The 22127-nt window shown below is 34.9% G+C and overlaps 3 protein-coding genes across 3 annotated transcripts; 2 read left to right on the top strand and 1 right to left on the bottom strand.

Annotated features, from left to right (window-relative positions):
• Nucleotides 1–2353: 2353 nt before the first annotated feature.
• On the bottom strand, nt 2354–7283 carry LOC138334221 (uncharacterized). Its single transcript, XM_069282826.1, has 8 exons — nt 7165–7283; nt 6656–6732; nt 5838–5916; nt 4100–4167; nt 3847–3961; nt 3442–3494; nt 3045–3123; nt 2354–2607 (listed from the first exon to the last, which is right to left on the bottom strand). Exons 2-8 carry the CDS (start codon nt 6712–6714, stop codon nt 2434–2436), a joined length of 627 nt encoding a protein of 208 aa, XP_069138927.1. The 5' UTR covers nt 6715–6732; nt 7165–7283; the 3' UTR covers nt 2354–2433.
• A 3932-nt stretch (nt 7284–11215) lies between these two features.
• LOC138334220 (uncharacterized) lies at nt 11216–15235 on the top strand. Its single transcript, XM_069282825.1, has 8 exons — nt 11216–11446; nt 11630–11730; nt 12348–12518; nt 12934–13004; nt 13136–13259; nt 13611–13663; nt 13989–14067; nt 14770–15235. Exons 2-8 carry the CDS (start codon nt 11653–11655, stop codon nt 14950–14952), a joined length of 759 nt encoding a protein of 252 aa, XP_069138926.1. The 5' UTR covers nt 11216–11446; nt 11630–11652; the 3' UTR covers nt 14953–15235.
• Nucleotides 15236–18183: 2948 nt separating this feature from the next.
• On the top strand, nt 18184–21848 carry LOC138334625 (uncharacterized). Its single transcript, XM_069283264.1, has 8 exons — nt 18184–18414; nt 18597–18697; nt 19315–19485; nt 19910–19980; nt 20112–20235; nt 20589–20641; nt 20966–21044; nt 21756–21848. The coding sequence occupies exons 2-8, from the start codon at nt 18620–18622 to the stop codon at nt 21846–21848; spliced, it is 669 nt and encodes a 222-aa protein (XP_069139365.1). The 5' UTR covers nt 18184–18414; nt 18597–18619.
• The last annotated feature ends 279 nt before the right edge of the window (nt 21849–22127 follow it).

The raw sequence follows: 22127 nt of genomic DNA, 5'->3' as shown, positions 1-22127 counted from the left end.
TTATGGGTCTAGATAAAAAAAAGAAGATAAAATTTGTATTCTACATGTACTAACTGTATACGAATTTTACCATTTTTTTTTTATCTAGACCCCTTTAACTTCAAAAATGGTCCATTTATCTTTGAATGATATAATACTGACAATTGTCTTGATTGGTGATTAGACCTACATGTATGGTATGCCGTTTGGGTTTTACCCATTTAATTTATCTGATGACAATAAATGAAGATATCCATCATTGTTATACAGAATGGGAAATATCTTAATAGAATAGGTAACGTTGAACCCAAACAGCTTGTATAAGACGACAAGGTTCGTCCGGAGATTGTATTCTGCGCGGCCTCGACCAAGAACTCGATCGGTTTCTAAACAAATCGATGAGTGCACTCTCTTGATGTTCATCAATTACTTGACCTGCCCTAACACTAAAGCATGTTCAACATTTTTCTTTGATGTAACATACAACTTTTAAACATGCTTAGATAGAAGCTGGAAGTTGTTTTTAACCAGTGTCTAACAAGTCAAACCGGAAGTGTTGTTCGCTTTCATTTACTTTGTCGTATCGATTTGTCCGGACTGCTCTGAGAGCGTCGAGATAAGTGGTGTGGGTAATACATGTAATTCGCTTCGCGATCCTTATTTATCGTTAACTAGAAAATAATAAAGATCCTCGGAGGTTGCGTACAAATCCGGGCGATTAATGAGAGATATATTACTCTTACGATGGCGATCTTTCTCCAGCTTCTCTTATCGGAACAGAACAGGAGCAGTCTGAGATAAAACAATGCGGGCTACTTGTAGGGCATCCGCGATAAACCAGGGGTTACTTTCACTGGCCTATCTCATAGTTAAACTGATAGCAGTTCCGGAGAAAAAAATAATGACCAATCACAAGTCTGGAGAGATTTACTTTGAAGATTACAAGTAAAGTGACGCCATACTTCAAAGCAACACAGTCCACCATGTTGTATCGTTATTCAATTATTTTGATGTACATCAAATAAATTTTTGACAAGATGCGGGATTGGTAAGTTGTTTTTTCTCCTGAATTGACTTCGGTTTTATTATGAGATTATCTAAGGTTGGATATAAGTGAAAGTAACCCCTGGAGTATCGAGGATGCTTGTAAGGAAAAGGAAATTCGTTCGTTAAACATTTCATTCATTTAAGTAACAAGATATTATAGCCAGATGAACAGTATTACGTGACGGACATTCATGCGAATGTATACTATCATTTATCGTATGTAGCGTTCACCACGACAACAATTACAGGGACGTGACACGAATTTCCAACCAACGATACTATAATACATATATAATGTACATTTATATACCGTTGGTTGGATATGGAAATTCGTGCCAAGTCCCTGTGACTTCAATGCCGTTCCGGTATGTTTAATTATTTCGAAGCGGGTTTTTACATCAGCTTTATATCTTGTAACCAATTACATTTACATCATCTATCAATTAATAAGTTTTAAATGACAACAATTTATTAAATTTTCCAGACAGTGAGTAAATATATGAACGCCTTCAGGTATATGGGTATACGTGTAATTCACAACACGATCACAGTTCAGTTAACATAGAAACAACAAGTTTGTGCTGATTCATAATTAACATATTTTATTGTATACCAAAACAAAAGGATTGGGCACAAGTTATATCATATTCTAAAAGCCCTATCCACAACTATCATATAAAATTTACACACACACAAGTAAATATATTCTAATCAAAACATAGATATATAATATAAAAAAAATATATAAAAAAATAGAGAAATAACAGGACTGATAAGATGTATAAGAAATACTAAAAAAAAATCCAAAGAATTTGTATCAGTATACATACATTGTATTGTATACGTATTACATTACTATATAGCTATTGCATGATATGTGCTATAAAGCTTTATACACATTCAATTTCAATCATCTTATCAACTGTTATAAGGCACATTTCACAGATCTAGGATAAGGAGACTTTGTGATGTTTGTAGATTGCATAGAAATAAAAGTGCGGTGACACATTGCATAGAAATAAAGTTGCGGTGGCACATTGCATAGAAATAGAAGTGCGGTGGCACATTGCTAGAAATGAAAGTGCGGTGGCACATTACAAAGAAATAAAAGTGCGGTGGCACACTGCATATAGAAATAAAAGTGCGGTGGCACATTGCATAGAAATAAAAGTGCGGTGGCACATTGCATAGAAATAAAAGTGCGGTGGCACATTGCATAGAAATAAAAGTGCGGTGGCACATTGCATAGAAATAAAAGTGCGGTGGCACATTGCATAGAAATAAAAGTGCGGTGGCACATTGCATAGAAATACCCAACATAGCGGTGGCACATTGCAACATAACTACCCAACATAGAAGTCACGATTCGAATGGCTTTTCACTCGGAATTCACAAATCTATCATAAATCAGATGCTTAGTCTTTCAAATTTTAGGATTAGGTTGTTGGCCACATTTTCGTCGATATCAAAATCCATTTCATCGAATTTTCTCTTTTGTCCAATGCAAACTTTGGATGTGCAGGGTGTTATTTTATTCATCCTGAATGTTAAGGCATTCACCTGTGCTTCGCGGAATCTCTCCTGGAAAAAAAATATGAAATAATCATGAAAAATATTATCAATGTAAATTGCAATGTTAAAGACTACAAATTAAACAAGTTGTTTGAGAACAGCAAAGCGCGACTCTGGAATTGCACCGAAACCTTAATGCGGTCATTTCGGCCCTTTAGCCTCTTGAAATTCTCAAAATCTAGCATTTTCTTTTTTACCAATGATTGTACATAACAATCGCAACAGTTATAATCCAAAAATATTGTTTAAATCAATGTCATTTGCTACGGATAGCAGTATTTTTCAACACTCATTATAGCAGTAAGGACGCAGACGCCAGGGTGATGTCATTAGCCCACCTCTCTTCCAGAGGCGAGCTAAAAACAAAGGTATTTTTCTTTCTGTGTGCACGTAGGATAAAGAGATATTGACAGGTATTGAATGTTGAACGTAAAACAAATATTAACCCGTGCAGTGAGACCGAGTTTGATAGTCTGTGACGTCAGTTCCGGTGTCCTGTGACGGGCACCGCGTTTTCTCTTTCTCCTGAAACCGAATTCGAGGTTAAGTTAGTCAGCATATTACTGATTTTGTCTAAATTCTGTGTCGAAAACATGTTTTGACAAATTTAATCTAGAAATTATCAAGAGGTTATATTGGGAGAAGCATACATTAAAAATTGTCAAATTTATCAACTTGTGAAATTTGAAAAGATCTCTTAAACAATATTAGGAATGAGTATTTTGTTTACTTATTACATGTTTATGCAAATTTTACCGAGGAAAAAGTCATAACTTCCGGCTGGCAATTGATAGATGCGATATCATATTCAATTTCTACTTTCATATCTTTTTTTAATCTTACCACGTTTTAGTCTTGCGTAATTTCTTATTTCGATGTGCAGCAGGTGTTAAAGTCTTTTATCAGGTAGGAAATGAAGAAGCAGAAGGTAAGATGGTAGAAAAGACAGAAAGCATGAACAAAATGCAAAAAAGTTGGAGAGAGAGAGAGAGATGCAGTACATTGTATAACGAGATAAGCAGAGTAAAAGAAAAATAAGCAAATTTTTTGGCCACCCTGATAGCAGGTTTGGAAATTCTTATTTTGAAAAATTTCTAAAATTGTTGAAGGTTACAGATAGAAAGAAAGAGAAAAGTCATCCATTTTGGGGAATTTCGAGCAATTTCCTCATCGTTTTTGTTCACGGAAAGTGGCGGAAATTCCCGAGGCATGCTTGAAAATGTAAACACAAAGCGTTGTTATAATTACCGTGACAACGGGTTGAGGAGTTTCTGTAACTTCTACAATTAAGTCTGGTCTCACATTATGTTCATTATATCCTTGTGTAGACACCAGTGTTCTGTTTGATCTCTTTCTTCTCTGTCTGTAAAATTAAAACCAATTGATTTGAGAAAGTTTATCAACACTTTGAAACGATTGAAAGACGTACACATCAATTTAAAAAATCGGTTTTGGGAGATGTTGTGAATTATATGATAGTCAAATTAACGTCATATCTTACCCGCTTCGTCTCCCTCTTTGTCCTCGCTTTGGTTCGGCATTGTCAGAAACAAGATATGTGTACGTCTTCTGGTAGTCAGGATAAGAATTAGAAAGATGGAGTAAAGAAGAGAAGGAAGGAAGAATTGAGAAGAGAATAAGAAGAAATAAGAAAGTCAAGAAGAGAAAGAAAAATTGAATGGAAAAACGTAAGACAAGCAACAACATTATGGGAAAGCTTAGAAGATTAAATGGATATAATTCATTTTTGCTTGTTACGAGCATTTTCATTGGCTTAAAAATTTACTTTATCAGCCCATAAAGGAAAATTGGCGTCGCCGTTTGTAACGTCGCTTCTGATTGGCTGAGATGACGGCGTAATAATTTCATAGACAAAAGAGTCCCAAAATGAATTTTAAATGTTGAAGAGATTATCTTTAGTAAATTGAATTATAAGGATTAATTTGAATAGATTTTTTATGTTATGGAGAAATAACACAAAAATCTGAGTGTACTCTCATCATAAACTATGAATAGTACACTCAGATTTTTGTGTTATATCTCCATAACATAAAAAATCTATTCAAGTTAATCCTTAATTAGTTATCATTTCTTCTCAAAGAAAAAGTAATAAGTACCCACTAATGATATGACAGACAGATTTTACCGACTTTGTGACTCTGTATTGACTTGTGTGAGGTATAGACCAGTCGGCCTCACAAGTCGTGTATATAGACACTGTTCAGAAGTTTTATTTGTTTCTTTCGATATGGTAGAATTTTTCCAAACAGTCTACCTCTAACGTTCTCCCTTTGGGTTCGGGGTTTGCGAGTTCGAAACCCAAAGGCTACAAGCACATGTACTGATCGTAGGCCTAGATAACTTTTCTTCGGTTATTTCGACATTTCTCCGCCTACAAAACATTACTCGACTTTCAATTATCACGAATATTGATAGAATCTGCAATCAATTTAGCCAAACCCTTAAGTTATATGATAAATCGTCAACTTAACCTTTTCGTTATTGTCCAGTTAAAAACAGCGTTTTTGTATAGCATTCCGCTCTGGCCCTACACGAGACATGTATGCGGGTGTCCATATTTCGCCGGGGTCTAAATTTCGCCATTTTTTATAACAAGTGAAAATTTGATAAGCATTACATTGGATGAACTAAAAAGTATCATAAAGAAATAAAGATAATATTCATAGCAATATTCAAACAACAAAAATTCATTCCACAATGGTAGTAAGGCCCTTTTTCCAGTGCGGTTCTTAGGTGGGACGACAACTTCCCGTGGGGGTATCAAAGACATTGACTTGATAGAAAATGTTGTTTAAATGTTGTTTCTTGTGTCTGATTCCACACAATGTTGAATGAGCGATTTATTTAATAATCAAATGACAGTGCATGGACATAAATTGACTTAGTATCATTTCGATATCTACATTTAATCGTTTTTGTATACCAAAATGGCGAAATATGAACAGAAAAAATGAACGTGAAATCGGGAGGTTTTGTAACCTTATTCATACAAAAATTACATTGTTCATACTTTTGTAAGTAATTAGATTTTGTAACAAAATGAGGAACCTTTCATGTGGACTGTTAATTGTATCTCTTATACAAACAATAAAAATCTAGTATGTAAAAAACAAGTAAAAACGGCGAAATATGGACTCTCGGTCTATCTGTCGTAATGTCTACGTCTGGTGTCAAGGCCAGAGTATCTTGGGCTAAGATAAAAACAGCATTTTACTTACCGATTCAGTAACATAAACGGATAATTTTTGATGTTTTGTAGTTTGTTCTTTATCAGCAAAAAGTGGTTCTTCAGATTTCTGCAATATAAAATCCAAGTCACGGCTTGCTGAATATCATGACTTTAAGAAATATCTTTTTTGACAGAATATTGAATATTTTTAGGCAGAAATTTTAAAATACAAAACAAAAATGAAAGAAATGGTCCAATGTCATGTCGGCACCCAGGACAGATTTAACATTCGACAAGACAAACCTCATTTTTTTTTAAATTTGAGATGAAACAGGTTCAGAATGAAGACGGACTGGCATCGAAATTTAATTAAATGACCAATTTGTTACAAATTTCGTCATTTTATGCGGAATCAATACAAAATGACATGGAGATTGTTTTTATTTCTTACAAAAAATACATTTGCAAAATTAAATCAAGAACTTGAAGAATATTGATTACCTAAGGCCTTTATACTTGTATATTTGATATCAAAAGTTTTATTTCAAAGAAACTGCTATTTCAATTATAGTTAAATTAAGCATACATGTATACTGCATGTACATCCACTCAGATTCCCTCCCCCACCCTGATATGACTATATATACACCTATGGACCTGTCCTCTTCCTCCCTGTCCCTCCCACGGGGTTGCTATATATAGTTATTCCCAAAAAAATTTGATAATAAACTTGTGTCCATATTAACTTTTTCCCCATTCTAACTCCGGTGATATGGCGTATAATGGTCCTTTCTTGCTTTTACATTGTAATGCCCCTTCAGTCCTTGCAGACCAGCCACAATATGAAATACATGTACATATATACTCCTCTTTTGCCCGACCTCTAGGGCTCTCACAGACCTATTGTCGAAATCCATTATCTCCATTCTCTATGTATTCTGTATCTGATGAATCAATTAAAGGAAACATGTAAGTGTCACCAACAATTATATCATTACTCATTCTATACTTAATTGATTTAACCAATTGAGTATCTTGATTAATAAAGAATATGAAACAAACCTGGGATTTTCATGAAATGACAGACGCTTAACAGATCCTATAGTTCGATGAACATCCCTTATCTTGAGAATGTTCCTTGACTTTTCTATTGGAAAGCATTACAGGAGTTGAGGAAAGTTAATTAAATTCAGATTTCTAGCTTAGCTTCTGAACGGTTTTTTCCTAAGGAGAATTTTAAATTACCGAAAACTTCTCCAATTAAGAAATGTTGGTGTAGACAGACCCAAATATCATTGTAAACATATAAATTGAATTTATAAATTAAAACTGCGACATTAATACTATTTCAATAACATCAAAAAACTTTTACTTACCTTTTGTATACGTGTTTGTAATAAGGTTCAAAGTTCTGTTTGAAAATGCGCTGAATATAATTATCGTAATAAGTGGCTTGGTGAATAACCGCCCGCAACTCTCGGTGTAAATGAAGTTGTTAAGGAGGCGCCATGTGACATTTACAATGACGTCACAGTCACTATGACGTCATTGATCAGTCAATTGAAATCCTTTGGTAGTTACGTCCCTTTATGCATATACGTAGTTCGGTGAAGGGTCCAAAAATATATAAAAGTCTGTGTAATGTGAATAATGCAGATCATGCATTGAAATTAAGATTTTTAGGGTTGTAAAAATAACCTTAACTATACACATTTCAGAATAATACCATTTCAGTCAATTTAACATATGTTTTACAATAAAAGCAGCTGATTGAAAAAAGGGAAAATGAAACTACCCCTATATACGATCCCTATATTCTACTAACACTACACAAGTATTAGCTTCCTAAAAATACTAAGTGGAAGCTTAACCATTTGGTTGGAAAGAATATGGAAATGAGACAATGATATGATGAAAAGATTGCTTAGCAATTTCAAATGTTGGAAATGATACCACGATCCGCGGGGATATTTTCCCCATAATGGTACAAAACACGCGTTCTTTGTAGTAAAACGTAGTAAAACAAGTCACGTGCTTCATTCATGCCATTGGCCAAAATATGGAAATGTATTATGGGTAACTCGTGTTCACATGATAGTGATTTCTCTGACCTGGTATTTACAATGTAGTATATATAATTTGGCCTTTTCACGAAGATCTGATTTTTTTATTTTTTTTTTTTTATTTGTTCGTTCGTTCATTCTTTTTTTACATACATTTTTATTCAAGAAATGCATATTACGTATAGTATTTTACAAATAAATACATAACTTCAGCAAATTTGATTCTCTCATACTGACATTCAAATCATTCATACATATGTTTATTCTTATAATAAATACATTATATTAATTATGATTATAATGTCTTAAATTAATAACTGTTGAAAATAAAGACAGATAATATTAGTACAAGTTAATGTCATGATTTCGTCAAATAAAAAAAGGGAAATATCTGATTTTCTTTGTGCTTTATATACCCTTTCTGCAACTTAAAGCAGGTAAATATTAATTTAGAATTCTGCGAATTGAGCCGGGAGTAGCCGATTTTCGCTGAACCTAAATTAGACGGGGGTAGACCGATTTAATTTGTCCATTCGCTTTGTATCATGTATAGATACTGTAAAAAGTGGAAATGACAGTTTCATACTTTATTTCAGTCCATTATTTATAGTAAAACACTACATATGTGAAGTCAAAATGATATGCATGAAATATATAATAACATTTTCGTGTCCGAATAATCACAAATAAATAAAAATTTTCCCGAAAAATGGCAAGCAAACTTTCGCTATATTTGGAAGTAAACACACAATCACGTGATCACTAGTTACCCATAATACTGTTCTATATTTCGGCCAATGGCAGGAATGAGGTACAGTATCAGCACCGTGACCGGCGACTTACTTACGATTTCTAGTACAGAAAATAAGATGGCAAATATAGTATATACGAAAATGCAAATGTCGGTTCATGACTGTTGAAATTTAAAACCCACCGTCCCGGAAGGATTTTCAGACCGAGGAAAAGTCAGGACTACTGGGTTGTTCAAATATCAGAAATAAAAATAGCCGTTGTGCCGTCGATCGAGTTGTGTAACGGGGGATATGTAACATATTGTTACCGCATGGCTCACATTTGTTTTGATTGTGAGTTTCTTATTGAAACGTTATTGTCCGTTACAGCAATGCACGAGCACAGTTAGTTTTAATACTTAACCCTTTTTCGAGCCTCGTGCGCGAGTTAGTATTTGGTTATCAACCTGCGTCCGTGCATTGAGCTGTAGGGTATGAAACATGGGTAAGACCACAGGGGTTTGTTACGTCGAAAGGCTGCATGGGCCTGGATCACAGGGGCACATAAAATCAATATAAGAGAAACGGAGGTTCCTTGCATCATTTAAAACGTAGAACACGTTCCTGAAGTCTTTCCATTTTCTTTGCACATATAATATCAGTCAAATGTCATATAATTTTAAAATTTAAAACTGTATAAGAGTATTAAATTGCGCTCCCTCCTTTCAGTGTAAAATGTATTAATATTACAAAATGTTCCGAAATATGAAGGTCAAAGTTCATTAGCGAATCACCCTTGACATCACTTGACTGTTGCAACATCTCCATTGTCAAAAGATTTATTTTCACCAACAGGTTTTTACCTGTAATATACATGGACTGACATTTATCAACCAGATAATCAAGCTTTTATAGCAATAAGTTTCCACACTTGTTTAAAGTTTACACACACAAAACATGTAAAACAAAATCTTTAAAAAGGAGTGGCTCCAAGACTGATCCCTGAATAACTCCTTCCTGCACCTCCAACCAATCACAGCCTTCGTACCGGAATCCCAGCCGAACCCACAGGCGCTTGAGTTCTGGCAATTCCGCCACGTGGAAATACGCACCCACTCCACTTCAATCGCCAACAAATAACCACAGTTATTCCAAATAACATTTTACAAACTATACACGACTGTATTCACGAAATATCCACTCATTGACTCCCGTATCACTCCTTACTAACCCTTTCATCTACATAGTTCAGTTAGATTCTACAAACTAATGTGAGTTAGTGTCCAGCATCTTCGATACTCAAGGGGTTACTTTCACTGTCATTATATCCATACCTGGACTACCTCATAGTAAAACTGCAGGCAGTTCAGCAGAAAACAGACTGACCACCGATCACAGGCCTACAGTGATTTGCTTTGAAAATAATAGATAGAGTGACAAAATTTCTATGAAATTGGTTTATTTTTTCCTGCAAAACTGAGGGACGCCTTCGAGGAGGCGCTCTGAAAAGAGGGAAATACTTCTGAGAACCAAAAACCTAAAATAGTTTTATTTCCATGATCCACGCGCACATCCTTTTTTCGGAAATTTTACCTCAATAGAAACATTAACGTGATAGGCGGATAAGTACCATTTCTTATCAAATCAGTTACAGAAAATGGAATTTCAATTACAGTGTAAACAAAGAAATAGCTAATTCATTTATTACATTATGTAGCTGATCGGGAAAAACATGAAGCCAGTAACTAAAGGATAGTAGTCAATCACAGGCGTTTGACTCTATAGATATGTTTCTCTATAAAATTATGCGTGTGTTATATTATGTATGACACAATATTCGTATATATATATTGAGTATAAAGTCAAACGCCTGTGCATGAGTCGCTCACTAAAGATCAACTATGTGCAAAGGGAAACAACTCTAATAGCAGGAGGGTAGCTAGTAGTTACAACAGGCGCTACCAAATCAGTTACGGATAATGGGAATTCAATTACATTTATATGTAGCGGTTCATAAAAAACATCAAACTAGTATACTTTGGCAGTGTAGCAGTCAATCTCAGGCGTTTGACTCTATAGATATGTTGTGTATATAGTTATATGTGTGTGATTGTGTGTGTGACATACACTTGTAGTCTTCACATATATACTGAGTATAAAGTCAAACGCCTGTGAGTCAATCTACGTACCAAGGGAAACAACTCTGAAAGTTTTTAGTAATGTTACAGTTATGTGATCGCACAAATACAAAAATGTGTGATTGGTATTTTCTTTATTCTGCAAACATTCATAAATAGCAGAAACATTTTAGAGTGATATTGTTATAATTTGTTTGATATATGATCCAAATAATAATTTCCCGTTAAATCACATATCATGTTAAATTAATATACATGTATGTGTTTGTAGCTCAAGTACGGGTAAAATGAAATTGATTTTCTTCTAATTTTCTTCAATGCTTCAATGCTGTCAAAAATCTATACGAGAAAAAAAAATTTGTACCTGAGGATTTTTTGGCATCTCAAAAATGGACATCCTTTTGAACGGATGACAAATAGTTTGTGTAGAAGGAAAAAATAAAAGAAACCTCTAACTTCTTATTATTCTGACTAAAATATGTCCTAAACCCTTCACCGAACTATGTCTATAGATAAAGGTACGTAACTCTTGATTTACTTCAATAGACTGATAGATGACGTCACAGATACAGTGACGTCATTGTAAGGGTCACGTGACGCCTCCTTAACAACTTCGTTTACACCGAGAGTTGCGGGCGGTTATTCACCAAGCCACTAATTACGATACTTATTTTCAGCGCATTTTAAACAGAACTTTGAACCTTATTACAAACACGTATACAAAAGGTAAGTAAAAGTTTTTTTGATGTTATTGAAATAGTATTAATGTCGCAGTTATGATTTTTTCGACTTTTTAAATCCATGTGTTAACAACGATAGCTAGGACTGTTTACACCAATATTCCTTAACTGAAGAAAATCCCTTCTATATCTAAATATATGTTAAAATAACTTGTTTCATTTGATTCAGATCAGATACAGAATTAATAGAGAATGGGTGACGGCAAGAGGTCTAAGAGACCGAACACAGAACGTATATCTACACCAGTCCGGGGGGCAGGGCAAAAGAGGGTAAGTATACATTTGTACATATACATAATTATACATATTGTGTCTGGCTTGCATGGACAGAAGGAGATGTTACACTGTAAAGGAAAGAAAGTACAGTTATATATTATATCACAGGAGTACAATGGGAAGAAAGTAAGGACACAAACTTAAGTGTACTAACCAATGTTTCCGGGAAATAGCAGTTCCGTGGGAGGGACGGGGAAGAAAGGGACAGGTATATAAGGTCATATCAGAGTGGGGAGGGTAGGGGAGGAGAGTCTTTGCGAGTTCTTGATTTCATCTTGTAGATGTATTTTTTCAGAATTTAGAAGAATAACCATGTAAACTTGTATTGATTCCGCATAAAAATTGGCGAATTTAGCTCCAAATTGCACATTTTATTTACTTTCGCAGCCAGTCCGTTTTCTGCATGTCTTAACCCTGCGATACATGTACATTGTACATGTCTAACTAAAGAACGATTTTTTTTCTTGTCGAATGAATCCCCTCCTCTGTGCATCGACAAGGCATTGGACTGGACCAATTTTCTTCAAAAAAATCAAATTCATTTGAATTTTAAAACTTATGTTTCCAAACTTCGATATATAGCAAGCCCTGGATTTTATTTTTCATTGCAGAAATCAGAGGAACCACAATGTCCAGTCGACATTAAAAATACAAAGTTAGGAGATCATGTAGATGACTGGCTTACCTATATCAGAAAAACAACTGATAAAGAACAAATTAAAGATCAGAAAAATCTAAACAGCACATCAGAATCTCCGGAACCTGCTGATCCCACCGAATCGGTAAGTAAAATGCAGCTTTTATCTGAACAATACGAGTTCTAATCTCATGTGGACCAGTGGCCAGGTGCTGACCGCTGAGCGGTGGTTTTACTCCGGGTACTCCGGCTTTCCTCCACGAACAAACCTGGCACGTCCTTAAATGGCCGTGGCTATTAATACGACGGTTTTTTAAAAATAATATTTAGAAACCAAATTCAATCTTTTCCTTATTACTTTCGGTGGTGGTTTTTTTTGTTTTTTTTTTTTTTTTTTTTTTTTTTTTTTTTTTTTTTTTAATGCTGACTTAACTGTCCATTATGTTTATTTCTATTTAGTTTTTCAGTCTTTTTTTCTTTTCTTTCTTATTTATTCTTATTCTCTTCTCTCTTCTTTCACTCCTTCATTCCATCTTTCCATCTCTATCCCTGACTACCAGAAGACGTATATGTATGTTGTTGACGATGACGAACCGATTGCAAAACGAAGGAAAAGTGGAAGACGAAACCGGTAAGATTACGACGTTAATTTCATTAAATCTAATTCATGACATCTGATATTTTTAAGTTGATGTATACGTATTTCAATCGTTCTAATGTGTTGGCAAACTTTTTAAAAATTATTTGGCTGTAATTTTATAGACGCAGAAGAAAGGGGTCAAAAAGGACACAGATTTCTGGCGAGACAAATGAATTGATCTGTGAAAACAATGGGAAACTATATCTTACCCCAGCAGATTCGGAAACTCTTCATCCCGTTGTTTCGGTAACTAGCAACATCTGTGTTTACTTCTTTCAACATGAATCGGGAATCTCCGCCACTTTCCGTAAACGATGCGGATATTGTCGAAAATTCCCAATGAGTAATTACTATTTCTTTCTTCCATTGAAACTGTAACAGGCTTCAACAATTTATTAGAATGTCGAAATCTAGTGTCAGGATTTGAAGAAAATTCGACTGTTTCTGCTTTTTTCAATATTTTCTCTTTTACTCTGTCTATCTCGCTATACTACATTCTGTACACTAATCTCTCTCTAACTTTCTTTCATTTTGTTCTTTCTCTCTGTCTTTTCTACCATCTTTCCTTCTTCTCTTTCCTTTGCTACCTGATTACAGACTTTGCCATCTGCTGCACGCGGAAATAAGAAATCCCGCAAGACTAAAACGCGGTGAGATTAAAAAAATGATATAAATACCTACATGTATATATTACATCTGTCAATAATAATGATGACAAAATAGAATTTCCAGAAGTTTGACTTTTTCCTCCATTGAATTTATAATATGCAAACATTACAGTACTATTTAACTATTGATTCTAAGATTATGAAATAAATTTCACTAGTTAACATTAGAACTTTATTTATGTTTTTGTTCAAATTCAACCTCTTGCTAATTCCATGGATAAATCTGTGAAAACATCATGTTTTCGATACAGAATTTAGAAAAAAATCAGTAATATACTGACTAACTTAACCTCGACTTCGGTTACAGGAGAAAGAGGAAAAGTGGTGCCCGTCACAAGAAACAGGATTTGACGTCACAGACTATCAACCTCGGTCTCACTGCAAAAGTAAGTATTTTACAATAAGTGTACCAATGTGGAAAAAAAAAATCTCTTCTTGCACTGTGAAAGAAAAATATCGCCATATATATATATATTTTAATTTCTACCTTTCCAAAACAAAAATTAAAAGTTTCTTAAAACAACGAAAATTAAAAGCAATTTCGGAAAGAAAGTAGGCCTAATTGAGACCGCAGAACCAAATGATTTCGCTATATACGATATATTAACGTTTGCCACTGTCCAGGTTAAATGGAGTTTTCAAGTCTGGTCACCTGTCACTAATTTTGAAGAATGGCATCTGGCATACCTGTGAATAAAAAGAAATAAAGATCTACCATCTTGCTAAACTTTTATGTGGGGGGTTCCATCTTATGTTGAATTCCGCACCAAAAATTGACCAAAATATTCATGAAATTCCAATATTGATTACCTCCCCCTGTCAGACACACACTTGACAGAATTTTAAAATTTCTTTACATATTTTACATCTACATGTATTGCCCAACCCACACATTAAACATTTGAAACTGATGCGCCCTGAATACCCAATCAGCAGGCTCCGAAACATTCACCTCTCTATGAAATCTTGTGCCCAAAAGCGGATTTCCACGAATCTATTTTTGGTTTGATTCTGCGGTCCCAATTAACCTTGCGATTTTATTTACATTGATATACTACTTTTCATGAATTTATTGTATTATTTTTCAGGAAAGATTCCGCGAAGCGCAGATGAATGTATTGACATACTCATTTATGAACAAGGAAATATCCGACGCATGCGCACCCAAAGTGTGCATAGGACAAAAGAGAAAATTCCATGAGATGGATTATGACATCGAAGAGAGTCAAGTCAACAACTTAATCTCAAAATTCCAACAATTGAGCATCTAATTCTGATCGAAGCCAGTAACATCTTACCAACAGTCGTTGTACACCTTATTTAATAATATATTGAACTCATGATCAGGGCACGCATTTCTTTGAGGATTAGCCATCTGCATTTACTTCCTTTTTTATAGAAAATGTGGTAAAATACTGGTTTAACTTTAAAAGATTTGATTATGTTATGTAAATACATTTATGATTCTACTTAGTTGAGCAAAAAAATATAGCAATATGAATTATTTACTATTATATATACAAATGCATTATATTTGTTTGTACTAGTGGACTGTAAAGCCTAAAGTCAATAAATTATTTTATTTTATTTGATTCGTGATTTTTGTTATGTTTAACATCTGTAACGCAGTGGATAAGAGTTATTCCGCTAAACCTGCCTGTATTATTAGGCTTTTTTCCCTAAAAATCATAATATATAGGCAATATTTTTACAGCCCAATAATATATGCAGGTTTAGCGGACTAGATAAGAATATCAACACTTGCATAATATTTCATGTATGTACATGTTGTGTTGTAAATAAACCTACCTGAATTCCACCCACTGCTCCAGTGGTTGCTATCACTGTCGTTATATCTACCTCGTGACTATCTGATAGTAAACCTGAAGACAGTTCAGGAGAACAAAAACTGACCAATCACTGGCCTGTATATTAGCATGTAGTCTTGTCCTGTGATATACATCAAAGAATCTCATAATAGTAGACCGTAAATGACTGTGTTGGTTTGAAGTTGGGTGTCACCTCTCTGTAATCTTCAAAGAAAATCTCTGCAAGGTTGATCCTCCTTACGACGTTTCGGCGCTTTACATGACTTCCTCCAAATGTAAGTCAATTAAGTTAATACGGTCCAACAAGGGACTGGTTAGCTAACGCTTCTGCTTGGTGTTATTGCGGAGCATTGTCCTATTCTCTGTCTGTTCATCACCTCGGGCGACGATGTCCATCTTGCTGCCATTCGTCGCCTCGTTACTAGCACTGTTGCTGGTGACCAAATCACTTCTCCCTCTTTCTCTAGATCCAACTAGAAGCAACCTGTGCCTGCCTGCTTACTGCTGCTATCAAGTTCCGCCGGTCTGCTCCAATTACCCCTAATAGGCGTCATGCCTTCCATACTGATTTACAGGGGAAACATCTGCATCCGACAACTATAGTTCGGCATCATGTCTTCCATCTTTTGTTGGCATTCCTCCGCCAGCCGCTGATATTTCTGCTGCTTCCGTTCGTTGGCCTCCTCCATCCTGTCTTCCCATGGTACGCTTAATTCGACCATGTCGTATAATTTTAAAATTTAAAACTGTATAAGAGTATTACATTGCGCTCCCTCCTTTCAGTGTAAAATGAATCAATTCTATAAAAAAAATTCCGAAATATGAAGATCAAAGTTCATTAGCGAATCACCCTTGACATTACTTGACTGTTGCAACATCTCCATTGTCAAACAATGTCATTTTCCCAACAGGCTTTTGCCTGCAATATACATGGACTGACATTTATCAACCAGATAATCAAGCTTTTATAGCAATAAGTTTCCACACTTGTTTAAAGTTTACACACACAAAACATGTAAAACAAAATCTTTAAAAAAGGAGTGGCTCCAAGACTGATCCCTGAATAACTCCTTCCTGCACCTCCAACCAATCACAGCCTTCGTACCGGGATCCCAGCCGAACCCACAGGCGCTTGAGTTCTGGCAATTCCGCCACGTGGAAATACGCACCCACTCCACTTCAATCGCCAACAAATAACCACAGTTATTCCAAATAACATTTTACAAACTATACACGACTGTATTCACGAAATATCCACCCATTGACTCCCGTATCACTCCTTACTAACCCTTTCATCTACATAGTTCAGTTAGATTCTACAAACTAATGTGAGTTAGTGTCCAGCATGTTTGATACTCAAGAGGTTACTTTCACTGTCATTATATCCACACCTGGACTAACTCATAGTAAAACTGCAGGCAGTTCAGCAGAAAACAAACTGACCACCGATCACAGGCCTACAGTGATTTGCTTTGAAAATAATAGATAGAGTGACAAAATTTCTATGAAATTGGTTTATTTTTTCCTGCAAAACTGAGGGACGCCCTTCGAGGAGGCGCTCTGAAAAGAGGGAAATACTTCAGAGGACCAAAAACCTAAAATAGTTTTATTTCCATTATCCACGTGCACATCCTTTTTTCGGAAATTTTATCGCAATAGAAATATTAACATGATAGGCGGATAACGTCCATTTCTTATCAAATCAGTTACAGAAAATGGAATTTCAATTACAGTGTAAACAAAGAAATAGCTAATCTATTTATTACATTATGTAGCTGATCACGAAAAACATGAAGCCAATAAAGGATAGTAGTCAATCACAGGCGTTTGACTCTATAGATATGTTTCTCTATAAAATCATGCGTGTGTTATATTATGTATGACACAATCTTCATATATATATTGAGTATAAAGTCAAACGCCTGTGCATGAGTCGCTCACTAAAGATCAACTATGTGCCAAGGGAAACAACTCTAATAGCAGGAGGGTAGCTAGTAGTTACCATAGGCGCTACCAAATCAGTTACGGATAATGGGAATTCAATTACATTTATATGTAGCGGTTCATAAAAAACATCAAACTAGTATACTTTGGCAGTGTATCAGTCAATCTCAGGCGTATGACTCTATAGATATGTTGTATGTATAGTTATATGTGCGTGATTGTGTGTGTGATATACACTTGTAGTCTTCACATATATACTGAGTATAAAGTCAAACGCCTGTGAGTCAAATCTACGTACCAAGGGAAACAACTCTGAAAGTTTTTAGTAATGTTACAGTTATGTGATGAAATGTGTGATTGGTATTTTCTTTATTCTGCAAACATTCATAAATAGCAGAAACATTTTAGAGTGATATTGTTATAATTTGTTTGATATATGATCCAAATAATAATTTCCCGTTAAATCACATATCATGTTAAATTAATATACATGTATGTGTTTGTAGCTCAAGTACGGGTAAAATGAAATAGATTTTCTTCTAATTTTCTTCAATGCTTCAATGCTGTCAAAAATCTATACGAGAAAAAAAAATTGTACCTGAGGATTTTTTGGCATCTCAAAAATGGACATTCTTTTGAACGGATGACAAATAGTTTGTGTAGAAGGAAAAAATAAAAGAAACCTCTAACTTCTTATTATTCTGACTAAAATATGTCCTAAACCCTTCACCGAACTATGTCTATAGATAAAGGTACGTAACTCTTGATTTACTTCAATAGACTGATAGATGACGTCACAGATACAGTGACGTCATTGTAAGGGTCACGTGACGCCTCCTTAACAACTTCGTTTACACCGAGAGTTGCGGGCGGTTATTCACCAAGCCACTAATTACGATACTTATTTTCAGCGCATTTTAAACAGAACTCTGAACCTTATTACAAACACGTATACAAAAGGTAAGTAAAAGTTTTTTGATGTTATTGAAATAGTATTAATGTCGCAGTTATGATTTTTTCTACTTTTTAAATCCATGTGTTAACAACGATAGCTAGGACTGTTTACACCAATATTCCTTTACTGAAGAAAATCCCTTCTATATCTAAATATATGTTAAAATAATTTGTTTCATTTGATTCAGATCAGATACAGAATTAATAAAGAATGGGTGACGGCAAGAGGTCTAAGAGAGCGCACCCAGAACGTATATCTACACCAGTCCGGGGGGCAGGGCAAAAGAGGGTAAGTATACATTTGTACATATACATAATTATACATATTGTGTCTGGCTTGCATGGACAGAAGGAGATGTTACACTGTAAAGGAAAGAAAGTACAGTTATATATTATATCACAGGAGTACAATGGGAAGAAAGTAAGGACACAAACTTAAGTGTACTAACCAATGTTTCCGGGAAATAGCAGTTCCGTGGGAGGGACGGGGAAGAAAGGGACAGGTATATAAGGTCATATCAGAGTGGGGAGGGTAGGGGAGGAGAGTCTTTGCGAGTTCTTGATTTCATCTTGTAGATGTATTTTTTCAGAATTTAGAAGAATAACCATGTAAACTTGTATTGATTCCGCATAAAAATTGGCAAATTTAGCTCCAAATTGCACATTTTATTTACTTTCGCAGCCAGTCCGTTTTCTGCATGTCTTAACCCTGCGATACATGTACATTGTACATGTCTAACTAAAGAACGATTTTTTTTCTTGTCGAATGAATCCCCTCCTCTGTGCATCGACAAGGCATTGGACTGGACCAATTTTCTTCAAAAAAATCAAATTCATTTGAATTTTAAAACTTATGTTTCCAAACTTCGATATATAGCAAGCCCTGGATTTTATTTTTCATTGCAGAAATCAGAGGAACCACAATGTCCAGTCGACATTAAAGATACAAAGTTAGGAGATCATGTAGATGACTGGCTTACCTATATCAGAAAAACAACTGATGAAGAACAAATCAAAGATCAGAAAAATCTAAACAGCACATCAGAATCTCCGGAACCTGCTGATCCCACCGAATCGGTAAGTAAAATGCAGCTTTTATCTGAACAATACGAGTTCTAATCTCATGTGGACCAGTGGCCAGGTGCTGACCGCTGAGCGGTGGTTTTACTCCGGGGACCCCGGCTTTCCTCCACGAACAAACCTGGCACGTCCTTAAATGGCCGTGGCTATTAATAGGACGTTTTTTTAAAACTATTTTTTATAAAACAAATTCATCTGTTCCTTATTACGTTTCGGTGGTGGTTTTTTTGTGTTTTTTTGTTTTTTTTTTTTTTTTTTTTTTTTTTTTTTTTTTTTTTTAATGCTGACTTAACTTTCCATTATGTTTATTTCTATTTAGTTTTTCAGTATTTCTTTTCTTTTCTGTCTTATTTATTCTTATTCTCTTCTCTCTTCTTTCACTCCTTCATTCCATCTTTCCATCTCTTTCCCTGACTACCAGAAGACGTATATGTATGTTGTTGACGATGATGAACCGATTGCAAAACGAAGGAAAAGTGGAAGACGAAACCGGTAAGATTACGACGTTAATTTCATTAAATCTAATTCATGACATCTGATATTTTTAAGTTGATGTATACGTATTTCAATCGTTCTAATGTGTTGGCAAACTTTTTAAAAATTATTTGGCTGTAATTTTATAGACGCAGAAGAAAGAGGTCAAAAAGGACACAGATTTCTGGCGAGACAAATGAATTGATCTGTGAAAACAATGGGAAACTATACCTTACCCCAGCAGATTCGGAAACTCTTCATCCCGTTGTTTCGGTAACTAGCAACATTTGTGTTTACTTCTTTCAACATGAATCGGGAATCTCAGCCACATTCCGTAAACGATGCGGATATTGTCGAAAATTCCCAATGAGTAATTACTATTTCTTTCTTCCATTGAAACTGTAACAGGCTTCAACAATTTATTAGAATGTCGAAATCTAGTGTCAGGATTTGAAGAAAATTCGACTGTTTCTGCTTTTTTCAATATTTTCTCTCTTTTACTCTGTCTATCTCGCTATACTACATTCTGTACACTAATCTCTCTCTAACTTTCTTTCATTTTGTTCTTTCTCTCTGTCTTTTCTACCATCTTTCCTTCTTCTCTTTCCTTTGCTACCTGATGACAGACTTTGCCATCTGCTGCACGCGGAAATAAGAAATCCCGCAAGACTAAAACGCGGTGAGATTAAAAAAATGATATACATACCCACATGTATATATTACATCTGTCAATAATAATGATGACAAAATAGAATTTCCAGAAGTTTGACTTTTTCCTCCATTGAATTTATAATATGCAAACATTACAGTACTATTTAACTATTGATTCTAAGATTATGAAATAAATTTCACTAGTTAACATTAGAACTTTATTTATGTTTTTGTTCCAATTCAACCTCTTGCTAATTCCATGGATAAATCTGTGAAAACATTATGTTTTCGATACAGAATTTAGACAAAATCAGTAATATACTGACTAACTTAACCTCGACTTCGGTTACAGGAGAAAGAGGAAAAGTGGTGCCCGTCACAAGAAACAGGATTTGACGTCACAGACTATCAACCTCGGTCTCACTGCAAAAGTAAGTATTTTACAATAAGTGTACCAATGTGGAAAAAAAAAATCTCTTCTTGCACTGTGAAAGAAAAATATCGTGATATATATATATATATATATATTTTAATTTCTACCTTTCCAAAACAAAAATTAAAAGTTTCTTAAAACAACGAAAATTAAAAGCAATTTCGGAAAGAAAGTAGGCCTAATTGAGACCGCAGAACCAAGTGATTTCGCTATGTACGATATATTAACGTTTGCCACTGTCCAGGTTCAATGGAGTTTTCAAGTCTGGTCACCTGTCACTAATTTTGAAGAATGGCATCTGGCATACCTGTGAATAAAAAGAAATAAAGATCTACCATCTTGCTAAACTTTTATGTGGGGGGTTCCATCTTATGTTGAATTCCGCACCAAAAATTGACCAAAATATTCATGAAATTCCAATATTGATTACCTCCCCCTGTCAGACACACACTTGACAGAATTTTAAAATTTCTTTACATATTTTACATCTACATATATTGCCCAACCCACACATTAAACATTTGAAACTGATGCGCCCTGAATACCCAATCAGCAGGCTCCGAAACATATCACCTCTCTATGAAATCTTGTGCCCAAAAGGGGATTTCCACGAATCTATTTTTGGTTTGATTCTGCGGTCCCAATTAACCTTGCAATTTTATTTACATTGATATACTACTTTTCATGAATTTATTGTATTATTTTTCAGGAGAGATTCCGCGAAGCGCAGATGAATGTATTGACATACTCATTCATGAACAAGGAAATATCCGACGCATGCGCGCACCCAAAGTGTGCATAGGACAAAAGAGAAAATTCCATGAGATGGATTATGACATCGAAGAGAGTCAAGTCAACAACTTAATCTCAAAATTCCAACAATTGAGCATCTAATTCTGATCGAAGCCAGTAACATCTTATCAACAGTCGTTGTACACCTTATTTAATAATATATTGAACTCAGGGCACGCATTTCTTTGAGGATTGGACATCTGCATTTACTTCCTTTTTTATAGAAAATGTGGTAATATACTGGTTTAACTTTAAAAGATTTGATTATGTTATGTAAATACATTTATGA

The sequence above is a fragment of the Argopecten irradians genome, chromosome 11, assembly GCF_041381155.1.
Source record: "Argopecten irradians isolate NY chromosome 11, Ai_NY, whole genome shotgun sequence".
NCBI lineage: Eukaryota > Metazoa > Mollusca > Bivalvia > Pectinida > Pectinidae > Argopecten > Argopecten irradians.
This window is presented reverse-complemented; position numbering and strand designations above follow the sequence as displayed.